Source organism: Salvia miltiorrhiza, chromosome 1 (assembly GCF_028751815.1).
Source record: "Salvia miltiorrhiza cultivar Shanhuang (shh) chromosome 1, IMPLAD_Smil_shh, whole genome shotgun sequence".
Lineage (NCBI taxonomy): Eukaryota > Viridiplantae > Streptophyta > Magnoliopsida > Lamiales > Lamiaceae > Salvia > Salvia miltiorrhiza.
The window spans coordinates 62,947,392-62,962,511 of record NC_080387.1 but is presented as its reverse complement, the minus strand read 5'-3'; the positions used below and the strand labels follow the sequence as shown (position 1 = coordinate 62,962,511).

General features: G+C 38.4%; 1 protein-coding gene across 1 annotated transcript; it reads right to left on the bottom strand.

Annotated features, from left to right (window-relative positions):
• Positions 1–8,677: 8,677 nt before the first annotated feature.
• Positions 8,678–13,024, bottom strand: LOC131003311 (stomatal closure-related actin-binding protein 2). Its single transcript, XM_057929826.1, has 13 exons — positions 12,336–13,024; positions 11,723–12,017; positions 11,462–11,590; positions 11,214–11,306; positions 10,965–11,105; positions 10,739–10,807; positions 10,568–10,651; positions 10,304–10,484; positions 9,915–10,031; positions 9,694–9,752; positions 9,461–9,595; positions 9,136–9,285; positions 8,678–8,974 (listed from the first exon to the last, which is right to left on the bottom strand). Exons 1-13 carry the CDS (start codon positions 12,500–12,502, stop codon positions 8,936–8,938), a joined length of 1,659 nt encoding a protein of 552 aa, XP_057785809.1. The 5' UTR covers positions 12,503–13,024; the 3' UTR covers positions 8,678–8,935.
• Positions 13,025–15,120: the final 2,096 nt, after the last annotated feature.

The following is a 15,120-nucleotide window of genomic DNA, read 5'->3' as shown; positions in this document are numbered from 1 at the left end:
AAATTTCTTAGGATTAATAATACCACCTTCCCCTAGGATTAACTTAAACTAGGATATTCTGTATTTAGCCATGATAGCAAACACCAACTCAATATTAATAATATATCATTATCCACGCTAAATATACTGGTTAAAAATTATCTTATATAATCCTTTACTGAAAACCATACGAGCCCTAAATTAACTTTATATTTATATGATACATCTTCTCAAAAAAAAAAAATCTTCATGATACACTTTTGATAATTCATCATTTCATCGTCGCATTTTGTACAGCATAACTCTTGCTTAGAAATATCGAAAGTTAAGAATTTTTTAGATAGAAAACAAAAATTGATGACATTGAATATTAAGAATCCAAAACATGATTAACTTATTAAACTTAAAAATCCACGCTTTGTAATACAAAGTTGGTAATGTTAATAAAATTATAAATTACGATATTTTTTGTGTATTTATATGAGATACATACTACTAAAATTTATTTGGTTGTATATTTTCATGAAAAAATTAGGGATATTTTTTTGTCTCTCTCTTTAAATTCCTCATTTTCTACAAAAATAAAATAAAATTCGCCCTTGGAGAAAATTGAATGAGAAATGATGAAAATAAATGAGGGATTTAAATAATATTTTTGTATCTTTTATTTTCTCATGATAAATTTATACTCCCTCCGTCCCACGAAGCATGACACAGTTTCCTTTTTGGTCTGTCCCACGAAGCATGACACGTTTTTAAAAGTGACAAAAAATTTGCCCTTTATTCACTTTTTCACTTTTTCACCTACCACACTTAAAACACAAAATACCAATTTCTTAATTCCCGTGTCGAAAAGAACTGTGTCTTGTTTCATGAGACGGAGGGAGTAATAAATGAGAACACAACCTAAATGTTCAAACTTATAGTACGTACGTAAATGGATCTCTTGAACCTATGTTATTGTTGTTCTTGCTTAAATAGTTAAATGACCACCGATAATTAAATTCAAATACAAAAAAATTGCAAAATTCAAAGCTATATTCATATTTTATACATTAAAATATTTAGGTGATTATAAAAAACTAATTAAATGGAATATTTCAAAAAGAATATAGATCAATTCAAATATAATAGTAAGAGGGAGTACATGTTTAGAAAGGTCGACATGTTTACAAAATATTTCATGGAGTACATCTTTTAAGCCATTATCTGAAGTAGACATGGTAATATATTACTTGTAAGAATTTGCTGAGAATAGTTTAATCAGATTTGATTATGTATAGCAATGTCAGATTACATAATGTAGGTTAAAGATGATATTACTCATAAATTCATAATCTATAAGATTTTTGTTTTACATGTATTTTATTATGAGAATATAGTACTCTAATAATGTCACTTACCACCTATAGATTTTTGTGTTTATTCAATATTTTATTGCATCAATACACACCAAATCTCATTTAAAATGTATGAATATTGTTAATAACGTCTCAATTTTCTTTTTGGATTGTCCCAATTAATCATTTATAATGTTCAAATTTAAAAAAAGAAATAAATTACTTTATATTTTTTTTTTATAAGGAAAGTAAATATTATAGAACGAAAAGGCACCAGTAGTACCAAGAAGATTACAAAATCATCGGTGATTCATCATTCGACATCCACCTATGAATCCCAACTCCATCATTAACAAAACCAAAAATTCTACCCCAACTCCACACTCTAGCTTTGATTTCTCCAAACAAGTTTGCACTCTCCCATATTTTGTTCTCAAATCTACTCTCATTACGCATTTTCCAAATAAGCCAAGTAGTACAACACCAAAGAGCCATCAAGAGCTTCTTATTTCTTTTCCGGCCACTCAAACTAGTAAAGAACTGAAAGTGCGAGGACACGTCATATGGCTGCGCCATGCTAACTCCGAGCCATTGAAAAATTGCTTCCCATACCTTTGAGGTCTTTGGACAGTGGATCAACAAGTGGTTCGTGGATTCCTGCCGATGAAAACAGGCGTTACATCCCACCTCGACTTCACACAACATCACATTTCTTCTCGAGAGATTGTCACACGTCGGAATTCTGTTCTTCAAAATTCTCCATGCGGTAAGCTTGACTTTGTTTGGAATAGGGATCTTCCACACCTTCGTACTCATATCAGTTTCCTCCACCGCCTCCGTAGTCTTGTTTGCTTGATCTTTAATAGCTTCATAATCGGACTTGGTTGTAAAGCCTCTCCCGATGTCGCCACTCCATGTCCATCCGTCCTTGTTACCTGCACACAGATTAGTACCAGAAACAAGGCTAAGCAACTCCGAAACTCCTTCCCTCTCTCTCTCAAATAGCTCCCTTCTCCACCTTAAATCCCAACACCATCCAGTATCAGTCCATTCCCCAACTTCACAGATTGCAGCTTCTTTATTAGCACTCAACTGAAAAAGTCTAGGAAAAGTAAACTTCAACGGCTTTTGTCCAACCCACCACTGACTCCAGAATTTAAAGGTCTTCCCATCCCCCACCTTTGGCTTCAAATTTTGAACAAACTAAAAATTGCTCGCCCCTCCCGCCGCAGAAACGATCTTCGGCCACCACTCATCTCTAAATCTACCTTTCCCCGCGTTTTCCAGACCTGTCTCTCCCCACTCAACCTCACCATAAATGGACCTAACAATTTTAGCCCAAAGCATGTCCCTTCCAGTAAGGTACCGCCACAACCATTTAACGACAAGTGCCTGATTAAACCACTCAATATTTTTAAGCCCCAAGCCTCCTTCATCTTTTGAAGCACAAAGCACCTTCCATTTCACCCAAGCAATCGCACTTTTACTAGAACCCCCTCCCCACAGAAAATTACCAAGTAAAGCATTTAGAGAACTCACAATTGATTTTGGTAAACAGGTAAAAGAGAGCTGGTAAATCGGTATAGATTGAAGCACAACCTTCACCAAGGTCACTCGGCCCGCGAGAGAGAACTTCCCATTTTTCCACGAATCGATTTTCTTTCTCACCTTCTCAACCAAGTATTTCCAATCAGCAACCTTTTTGCCCTTGCTACCCACTTTAATACCGAGGTAATTGAAAGGTAAGGAGCCTACATCACAACCCAAAACAGCCGCCATCCTCTCGATCTTATCCTCCTCGACCCCAACTCCAAAGAGACAACATTTTTTGAAATTCACAGCAAGCCCTGACAGTAGCTGGAACACTCTGAGAATCCTTTTAACTGCCACTGCATTTCTTTCATCATCCTCCATCAAGAAGACCGTGTCATCGGCGTATTGGAGGTGCGGAATTGAAATGTAATCATTTCCTACCTTTACCGGCTTAATCAGCTCCTTCTCAACAGCTCTCGTGATCAAAGAGTGGAGCCCCTCCGCTGCAATAAGAAAGAGAAATGGGGAAAGCGGATCCCCCTGCCGTAATCCTCTTTCTAAACACACCTCACCAGATGGAGATCCATTCACCAAAATATTCGTCGTCGCCGAGGAGATACAACCTCGGATCCATTTCCTCCATAATGGTTCAAACTCCATTCTTTCAAGCATTAAATCCAAGAAATCCCACTCGACGGAGTCATATGCTTTCGCGAAATCCACCTTGAAGATAATCCTCCCTTTTCTCTTCTTAGTAGCCTCCGCGATTGCTTCATTTAGAACCACGACCCCATCAAGGATGTAACGGCCGCCAATGAAGACACTCTGATTATCCGAAATAACTGAATCCATGACCTGTTTCATCCTATTCGCCAAAACCTTCGCAATGACTTTGTAGAGGCTACAAATAAGTGAAATAGGCCTAAACTCCTCAAGTGAGCAAGCTCCTTCTTTTTTAGGAATGAGAACGATAAATGAAGAGTTACATCCCCGAGGGATTTTGCCATTGGAGTGAAATTCAGTCATCACCTTTAAAAAATCTTTCTTGATAATCTCCCATGACGTTTTCCAGAACTTGAGGTTAAAGCCATCCGGTCCCGGGCTCTTGTCACCGTCACAGCTCCAAATGGCCTCTTTAATTTCTGATTCTGAAAAAGTTTTGATCAGCTCCGCATTATTCGCTGCCGAAACTCTCCGAGCAGTGAAATCTCCCGGTATCATAGGTAGGACGCGCGGCGTCTTCTTGAAGTGATTCTCGAAGAACGTTTTGACGTTCTCCTTAATGGTCTTTGGATCCTCGATCCAGCAGCCCCCAACATCAAGCCCTGCAATTTCATTCTTCTTTCTTCTCCCAACAATTGCTTTGTGATAAAAATTAGTATTCAGATCGCCCTCCTTGACCCATTTGACTTTCGTCTTTTGTTGGAGAAGACTACATTTTTCTTTGGATTTAAGGAAAATCTTTGCTCGTAATTCATTTCTCCTGATTGTCTCACTCTCCTCAAGACCAAAGGTGTCATAAAAAATGTCCAGCTCCTGAAGTTCATCCTTAAGATCTGTCAATCCGTGCTCAATGTTGCCATAAATCCTCAGATTCCACTCTTTCAACGCACTCTTCACCAATTTCAATTTCTCTTTGAACACAAAGCAGCTCCATCCTTCAATCTTAGCTTCATCCCAAGATTTCCTTACCAACGCGCAAAAATCTGGGTGGGAGAGCCAAGAATTGAGGAACCTAAAAGGTTTGGGTCCCCAGTTCTTGGTTTTTGTAGTCAGGAAGATCGGACAATGATCCGACACTGATCTCTGAAGCCCCCTTCCGACTGTGTCCGGCCATTCCTGCATCCATTTCTCGTTGACCATAAATCTGTCTAGTTTGCTCTTACATCCTCCACCAGGTTGATACCACGTAAACTTTCTCCCCTGTATTCTGATTTCCAGCAGATTACTTTGCCGAATAAAAGCGTCAAAAGACCTTGCATCTGCTTGATTAAAGACAGCACCTTTCCCCACCCTTTCTCCCGTATCACGCACTGCGTTGAAGTCGCCAAGAAAACACAGGCAAGAGTCTTTGTTTTGAAGAGCAATGAGCTGTAATGTATCCCACAAAGATTCCTTTTCGGTGGTTCCCATGGGCGCATACACATTAACAAAACAACAATGCAGGCCTCCTTGTAGCCAAATCCCATTAACAATAACAGCCCCCGTCACGTTCCATTTACTAGTTGCCACAAACTTATCCTTGCTCCAGACCGATAGTATTCCACCCGATCTGCCTTCTAACTCCCTCACAGCCCAATCAAAATTACTCCTCCCCCACCACTTATCACACATTGAGGAACAGAAAATTTCCATTTTGGTTTCCTGAACAAAACAAAAATCTAAAGCATTTTTCCTAACCAATTCTCCGATATCACTCTGTTTAATGGAACTCCCCAAGCCTCTAATGTTGTAAGATAAAATATTCATTAAAAACCTGTTTCAATATCACACACGACCTTCGGATGTCCTGCCTTTGCTCTTTGCTCCTTCAATTGCTCGATCATGGCCGCGTCTTGGTGATTGCTCGACAAACCCAACTTCTTGGCAAAGAGCCATGTTCTTGTATCTTCATCTCTCTCCGAATTCTCCTAATCCGCCTCAGTAGATCGCGAGCCACTTCCATTCTTGCCCATCTCACCCTCTGATTCAATATCAGCAATGAAATTGCCCCAAACTTGATGCTGATTTCCGGTGGCTTTTGATTTCTGAGTTTTCTTCCTCGAACCTCCTCCTCGTCTGTTCGCCGTTCCTTTCTTAGAAACAACCCCCGCAGTGAGAGAATCTAGTACCCTCGAGGGATCGCACTCCTCCCCCTCAAGTTCATTTTGAAATTCCTTCTCTTTCTCGTTTCTACTCCCTTCATTGATCTCTCTACCTCTAGTCTCTGGCTCATTTGAAGGCGATTTATCAGTCCCTTCGGAGGAAACCCGCTGGACTTGGCTTCCTTTATCTGTGTCAGAGTAATGTGAGAACGGGCCATTAGTTTCCACAACCTTCCTCTCGAGTTCCGAGACGTCGTTTTTTTGAGTAACCGAATCGTTTCCTTCACCGTCCTCTGTTTCCGACTCGACGATGAAAGCCTTCGCCGGAGACTGTGAGATATCTTGAAAATAACATTCTGAGTCAGCATCTTCGTCCAAAGACCACACCTCCTCCTCCGGGGAAACGAAATTATAGGGCATTTCTTCCACCCGGATTTGGAACGAAGCACCGTCGATTTTACATTTCAGTATGTTTCCGATGGAGTTGAACCCAGTAGACATCTGTATAAAAGCCACGTCCAGCCTCTCTTTCGTTCTTGTTTTTTCTTCAATTTTCAGAAGCAACCCGAACCTCGCGCTTGCCGTACTGAAGAAACGGGAATTCCAACCATGTAGCGGGACTCCGGTCCATTTAGTCCAGACAACTCTTTGATAGTTGATATCAACAAATTTCCAAGGCCTCCACCACTGCAACCAGAAGTCTCTCCATTCGTTGAGCTTATTGAGATTTTCCTCGGTCGTCTGCTCGTTGCTGCTTTGGATTAGGACCATGTTGCCGCCGAGGGAGTTCAGCTTAAAACAACCTGCGCATTCACTATTTATTTCCTCTCGAACTTCCTCCCAGAGAAACTCAGATTTAATGTAACCTGTAAAAGCCCCATTAAGCCAAACCAAGTCTTCTTCCGTCGTCTGGAACTGTAATGTTTCATCATCAAGTTCTTTATCATCTTTAGCACCTGTAAGAGCTTCCTTAAAGGAGACACCTGCGTGCCTATTATACACCTTCATGTTGCATGGCTGTATCTGTTCCAACTTCTTTTCTTTGACGCTATTCTGCTCATTCCTTCTCTTCTCATCAACCCTTTCGAATTTAGGTTTATAATCCCTTTGGAATTTAGGCTTATAAACTCTAACCTTATAACTGTCAATCCAAAGTTTGTTCAGGTCCACCAGTAAAGTCTCAGACCTCTCCACCTTTTCAAATCGAACAAAGCCGAACGGTCTTCCCCAAAGATCTCTCTTCCTTGGGCAGTATACATCCACCGTCTTCGCAACCGTCTCGAACTTACGTCTGAGAAAATCAAGGCTGCAATCCTCTGGGATGTTGTTAAAGAAAAAGGTTGTAGTGTCATCACGTTCATTCGAACTCCAATCTCTCCTCCCATTCAAACTGCTCCGATTCCAGCTTCTTGCCTGTTTTCTCTCGACATGTTTTGGACCAATCCCTCTTCTTCTCACCACTCTCCACTCTCTCTCGCTCTCTGTAGGCTCCATTGTAGAGAAAATCACCTGTTTTATGAAGTAATCAACTACAACGAACAATACATCAATCTAACCAAACAACTGTAAGATAAGCTCTGTCATTAAACTTTGCTAATTTCAGTTCAAGTCTTGTCCATTCGTTTCACCATGGCACATTCAATTCATTACAGTTATCCTACAATACATTCAACCCCAACAACAACCCATCTGCTTGAAAACCTTCAAGGTAATTTGCTGTCTCAAGTACTAAATTCAGTTCGCATCCATATCAACTGCACATCACCCGAGATAAGGAAGTAGAACTTAGCTTTTGAATAGGAAGGGCTGACTTGCGGATCTGGACGCTGATCTTTCATAAAGAGTCGGAAGGCCTAGCTGGATGCGCGTTCTCGCCGGACTTGAGGGCTGCGTTGTGGCCTGGAGGCGTAGTCTCGCCGGAGTGGATAGTCTCGCTGGTCTGGAGTCGAAGGTAGATATCGCCGGAGAAAGGTGTCGCCGATCTGGAGTCGAAGGCAGACTACTTCTGGGCGGCGGATCTGTGGGCGGATCTGGCGAGGTGGCTTGCGCAGCTAATCCCTCCACCGGGCAGCGCCGCGACTCGCGCCTGGGCTTGGAGAGCAGCGCGGTTCCGAAGGGCAGAGCGGCGCCTGGGCTGACTGGCGTGGGTAGAGCCGGTCCAACCGGAGAGCAGCGTCGCGCGGTTCCGGAGGGCAGAGCGACGCAAATTTGAAGATTACTCGTGTAAGGTGTTGCTTGTGTAAGGTAGAACTAAACTCTTACTACTTCAGAAGGAAGAAGAAAGAATAAAAACCATCGATTTCAAAACATAAGTTGAAATCAGATCACAACTCTCCTTATCAATTAAATATGTTCCCTAATTTTTTTTTTTTTTTTAATAAATTACTTTATATAATCTCTCTATCTCTCTCTTCATTTAATTTATGTACAATTTTTTAATTTCCGTGTCCCATTTTTTTGAGGATTTTATAAATGGGACGGAATGAGTATTTTTTTAACCTATTCAATAAAAATAATTAAATATCAAATTAAAATAAAATTTGACCACCCATTGCGCAAATTGGACGTTTAAATCCTCAATTTTGTACTTTGCACAAAATAAATAGTTTTAGATACAAATAATTCAGAGTTTTCGATGATTAAATAAATAGTTTTAAATTTCCACTGAATTAAGCATATACAGCTCCTTTCCAAACTTTGTTTGTGAGTATTCATTGTTGTTATTTCATTTGTATTGTTTATTTACAAAAGCTTTTCAATTGAGTAAAGTGTAAACGGCTTTGACTACTAGTCTTCATTTTTCTTTCTTCTTTTATTTAACTTTGTTGACTTATTCAAAAGATAACATCACTCGATTTTTCTACTATAAACAACGTAATTAGAGGTGTCAAATCGTTGGCCAACCGATATCTTATTTTCATGTTTTATTTCATCTCCTCATTCACCGTATATGCCCTTTCATTGTTTGTAGACTGCAAACAAACAGATAAAATAAATGAACAGATGAACTACAAATGCAGATGAACAAACAGCTGATTAATTAGCCATGAATGAAAAAAAGGTTATTACAACAAATGACTTAGGCAAACCTAAAAATCATGCCTAGAACAAATGCAACTACAAATGAAAGCCAAGATTAGACTTTGCAAACCCACAACACATCATCACCACACCCAAAAAGAAAAAGAAATAAAAAGGAAAAAACCAGCACAAAACGCGCACACTTGAAAGCTGGGAAGAGCTACTAACATTAGTCGAAAGCTAAGAAGAAGTCAGTCTTTACAGCAGAGCGTCGTCGTCTGGACCAGCAAGGAACACCTGTCATTGTTCAATCTCTGTTTAGAAGACAAGTTTGCAGAAGCAAGGAGCATGTAGTAGAGCTATGACGGCATAAAGGGCTTAATAATGCTCTGAGAAACGAGGAAGATTGTTCATTCTAAAGGGAAAACGAAGAGATAGAGCAAGAAGAAGCTACTTACATTGCAGTCCAGAGCATATTTTCTGGCAAATATAAGGGCTCCATTTCTTTCGCGCTCTGAATCAAAAACAAGCACGAAAGATTGCCCTTTTCGAGCTTGCCAGAAAAGGGACTTTGCAGCAGAGTTGCCGCCCCCTCTGAATCCACATAGCTACAAAACATAATAGTTAGTTTTCTTATGCTTATTATATTTGCATGTTTTTGTTGAAGAAATCCTATCAATAGTATTGTGCATTTAATATGAAACTCGATAAAATGGAAGCAAAGATCAACCAAGATGGTAACGGTAATTCATGATAATGTACACGGATAAAACATGCTAATACCTGCATAGACTTAGAGTAAGAATCCCGGGCCTTTGTGATCCATCCTCGGCTTAGCTTTATCCTTGTTTTCCCGATATGAAACAAATGCACCGAATGTGACGAATAGTTCCTTCCATTCATTTGGGAGATAACTACCTGTGACATTTTAACACAACGAATTGTTAGGGCAGTACATAATACTATCAAGAATAAGCATTAGGCCGTTAATTTTGCAGTTTCAAGGTGTGACATACGTTGAAGTCAAGGCTTGGTTTCCGGGATAGTGTATCAACATAAGGTCCCAAGTCCAAGGCTGTAAAGATAAAACGGAGAATATGAGTCACTTATACTCACGCAACAAGAAAATAACGAGTAGCTATATAAACTTATACTCCCTATGAGATAATGTGATGTGATACTGAATTATTTGAGCTCTTTATCATTTTGCAGTACTGACTCCCAATCATTCACTAACCTTGCTCGATAGGGCCATCAGTTGTCAACGTGACCTTTAGGCCATTTGAGGCTATATCAGCTTGCAGAACTCGCCCTACATCAATTGGCTCGGGAGCATAAACGCACTTGTTAGCACCTAGTAGCAGAAAAAAGACTAGTTAGAAAATCTGTGAAGCTCAGTTTCAATCGGTTTTCAAAGTAACACAACATAGAAAGGAGAAACTAAAGAGAGAAGAATTGTGTGCATGTGTTGGCCTAGCAGTAGGTGGTTAATGCCCAAGGCCTGAGGTCCTGGGTTTGAGTCCATCGTCGTGCGGTCTTTAAGTTTCTTTAGTTACTTGTATGATTTATCAAAAAAGAAAGACAGAAGAATTGAGAAAAAATAAGGTCATTAGAAGAAATTTATACCCAAAATAGGTTCCCTGCGGCTACATTGAGATGACAATCGATACCACTGGATTGAACATTTTGCAAGCTCTATTGCTTCATCTGAACAGGTTTGAATCCTTAAAATAGAGCCCAACTTCTCAGAGCCACTTATTTCATAAAGACGGGATGTATTTTCCTCTGATTTCATGCTCATTTCCAGCTGTACAAGTTCGAGGAAATAGCCTTAGAAGCTGAAAAAAAAATGTCATAACAGTGAGGGAAAAGAGTAAATAAGTAGTAAACCTCATTTTGCAGCTTAAGTGAAACTGTGCACTTTTGTCTAATTTGAAGCCTCAGTTCCCGAAGCTCACTTTCCATATCCGCAACCTTCAAAATAAATACGACTAAGGAGTTCAAGAAGTATAAAACTTACCATTATGCTAATGTGCAAAAACAACAATAATTTATATGCACCTTTCTTGGCTGATGCATTAGTCTTATTCTCCTGGCCTCTTGAACCTCTTCAATTAGTTCCTCCAACTCCTTTACAAGAATTACCGCATTATGTTTTTATGGTGAAAATGAACAGGAAAAAAGAAGAAGCTTCGTTTGCATAAAAAAATGCACTGGGAGAAAAGCAATAGGTCAAATACAGAGTCCATAGAAAATGTTAGAAACAGATCCGACAAAGTCAAGTTACCTGTTGTTTGCCTGAACTTTGATTTCTTTCTTGTTCCTCGAGGGCCTCTCCTATTCTTTGCACAACTGCCCTCGCGCTCTCTATTTCAGCACAACCAAAAGATTTTTCTTGGTTGACCAATTTTTTAGCATCTTCAGAAGCCTGCAGAACCGAAGCAAACTAGTAAGCTATATTCTCTGATTGAGTCCAATTGTGGCATTTGCACATCGAAAGAGGAAGACAAGTAGAGGAAGAGGTAAGTTGCAAAACCTGCTTGAGAAAATTCACTAGCTTTTTCACTTCAAATTTCTCTTGAATAAGCTCTCCTTCTTTTTGAGTTAATTGCACTGCCAAAGCCTCCACCTGGGAAAGACATAACGTAACGTACATTCAACGTAACATAAATTTCTATAGGCAAGCAAATCAAAGAAAAAGGAAACAACAAACCAAGGAGTTCAAACATGGGAAGAAGAAAAATGATATTAAGACAAAAGCATTAGGTAACATTAGAAACTAACCATAGAAATAGCTTTTTCTACGTCTTCTTTGTTTCGACCAGCTAATCTTCCTTTCAAACATTCCAATGCATCCCTTAGCTTCTTCAAAAGCACGTGTCCATCTAAAGACGCCACCTCCTTAAGCTTCGCCTGGAAACCAGATCAAGGTTCGTGTTATCATTTATGGACATCATTTCTTAAATGTATACAAAAAATAAAACTTTACTAATTTGAAACTGCGACAACAACATAAAAATTAAACATTAGCACTTAGAGAAAGACCTCCTCGGACATCTTCGCTGCTGCAGCCAAATTCTTGTCAAATTTGCTTGCTAGGTCCCGGACTGACAAACGCTTGTGCTGCTCAGTTAGCTGACTTATCTCCTGGACGACAACTTCCTTCAATGGCGGACCTTTGCTGTCCTCTTTCACCTCCTCTAGAATTTCATTATTAGGCCCTAACTTATATTTTGGGAACTGATTAGTCTGAAAGCTCACATCTGCTGACACCGTCCAAACTGCCTGAACCTCATCTCCAAAATCCGGACTCACCCTCGTCATTGCCCCAATTCTATCCCTGAAAGAGAAGCCATTCATGAGCAAGAAAATCCAAGAATCCAACTAAGATCAAATCATTCCTTTTGGATTCAAATGTAGAATAAAGGTCTAAGAAACGCCATGATCCGATATGCGTTAGTCCCCTCATTCTGTGGCAACTACACATACCTCACAACAGATTCAAAGTGACAATGTAGATTTTTTTCAATTGATGCATGCATTAATTAATAAGAGTACCAATATTCTTAGCCTATAATATGAATTTAAAGCTACAAGCAAACTGAGAAAGGGGAGAAATATTAGCCTAGAATAAGAATTCAAGAAAGAGAGCAGAAACCTTATCATGATAGCAGTGAAAAATAGGCCTTGAACGCAGCTTAAAACAAGAGTTAGAGCTTTGAAATAAAGACAACAGGATGTCATACTCATAATTAATGCAGCAAAAGAGAAAAAACAGAGTGAGAAATTAACATGAACAGAGATTTTACTTCTTCCAGAAAGCATATTCTATCTGTACACATCAATTTCATCTATGTTACAAGTTTTCATCAAATAATTTTGTTATTGCTATCATGCACAACAGAGATTGGTCGCTTTTTATGAAGGATTACTGAGACTGATACCAATCTCTAACATATAAAGCTCAAATTTTTGAACAAAACATCTCTTTAGCAAACAAATAATCTAAGAAATTATCTGAAAAGAAATGGTTAGCTCAACCAACAAGAAACGGCTAACTGCAATTTATAGAAATTACTAACTAGCATAAGATTCAAAAGTTATTTCACTATTTTGCTTTATAATTACTAGATGCATGCCGTGATAAATGTAAACATACACATTTTCATAAATTATACAATAAAACAAGAAAAATAATAAAAGATACATTCCCTGCAAATCACAACAACAACATCCAGCGACAGAAAACAGAAAGTTTTAAAAAAAAATGATCTTTGAAAACTTGCTACACTTAAGCTGGAAGAAGAGCATAGAAATGAAGAAAAATGTGCAAGATCAAGGTATTGAAGTTTAGGAAAATGCTACTTACAGAAGAATATAAGACGACGACACAGAGAAGAATCAGAAGAAGAAGAGATTGCACATGAGGTTCACTGTTGTGTTTCCTCAAGAACTCGATTTCTGAAGAAATGGACAGAAAAAAAAGGGGTGGGGTGGGAAATATGATGTGAACAAGTGAGTCGAAGAAGAATCAGAGAGAAATGTATGTCTCCTTTTTCAAAAGCAAACTGAAAAGGAAAAGCTCCTCGCTCTCACCCACCCACCACCCCATTTTCACTCGTACCACTCTTACCTTCTCTCTCTCTCTCGCTCTCTCGCTCTCTCTCTCTCAAGGCTAGTTTATTTACTCACTGAATCTGATGTTAAATTTTTTCAGTTACACAATATGCTAAATATAATTACAAATTATCAAAATCGTAATAATATAGAGTGAAAACCAAAAATAGCAACATTTCATAGTGCATATATAAAAGTACTTAATTTTATTAAAAAAAATATATTAAATTATTTAACTTTAAGTAAAGGGATAAAAAAAAATTTTGTTAAATTTGATAAATTTTGCATAGAAATCATTCACATTCTTATACTAATTCAAAATATTTTTTATCCTCTGACAATTCAAATAGTCGCCATCCAGTTACCTGGCCGACAACTCCTTAATTTGTGGATTGATCTATAAAATATTTTAAATAGTCAACATTTTTTTGATAAATTTAAATAGTCAAATTTAATTTGTCATTGATCTTCACGCATTTTTTGTCAAATTCAAAAAAAAAAATTGTTTCTTCATTTAAAATGGGTTAGCTTTAACATAATTTTATAAAAGTAGCCAAGTTGGTATTTTTACAATAGTACTATTTAAGTTGGGCTGTTCATTTGAATTTTACATGTTTTAATATTGAATAGTTTTAACATGTTTATGGAGTATACAAGTTTATAGTATTGTCATTATAATTTGCGATTAACAAAATATCACAAAAAAAAATTAGTATAATATTTCCCACATTTATGCAAGTAATTGACCAGTCGCACCAAACCACGTTCACCAATTATGAAAATTATGGAGTCCAAAAAGGAAAAGAAAGAGCGGCAAAAGTATTTTCCGGAGTGGGTGTATCAAAAAACTTCACATGTCGGAGTTGCCTGTAAAAAGAAATTGCTGTCTGAAAATGATGATTGTAGTTTTCAGTTAAAGAATCATAAATCACAATAGTAAAAAGACCCAAAAATATTTTCTTCCTCCAACATTCCCACGCGCTGTCCCCACTTCCACTTTACAGCGTGAGTTGCCGCAATTATCGAAGCGCGTGGGATACGCGCGCGTGGAATCGGGGGGGAGAGTCGATATTTGGCGGGCCGCATTTTGCGGTTCGGGTCGAGCTTTGTTTGGGACATGGTTTTGGGTATATTTCCGGAATTTGCCATTGAAGACATTACGTCAAAGTAAGATGCGCCCGTTTGTCCTTTTCTGGCTGACCTAATGACAGCCTTCGATGCCTACGACCACTGCGCCACGTGAGTAGTCACGTGCACCTCATTATCAAATACTCCCTCCGTCCCGGCTTTTGGTATCCAGTTGAGAACAGCACGGGTTTTAATAAAGTGATTGATGTGTTGTGAGTGGAATAAGGGTCTCACATTTTATGTGAGAGTTAAAATAATTAAAGTAGAGTAAGGGCCCCACCAACTTTTACAAAAAATAGAAATGGATACCAAAATGTGGGACGGCCAAAAAAGGAAAGTTAGATACTAAAAGCTGGGACGGAGGGAGTACTGTCTATTAAGAGTGTGCTCTTATTTTTATTTTGGGACGTCCCACAAAAATATGCATTTGACATTTTTGGACATTAGTACATTACCCCACTACTAACTTCTTATTTTCTACTCTTATTTTATAATAAAGTGAATCAATTTTTCAACTCTCAATACATTCATCTAACATTTTATTAAAACTCGTGTCACTAAAAATAATGCACACTCTTGTGGGACGAAGAGAGTATACTTTTGCTATTTTTTGTGTTAATCAAAAGTATGAGATTTTCTTTTTTATAACATGAATTCATATTTTTTTTCTTATATTTTAAGCTTCCAAATACCCATTA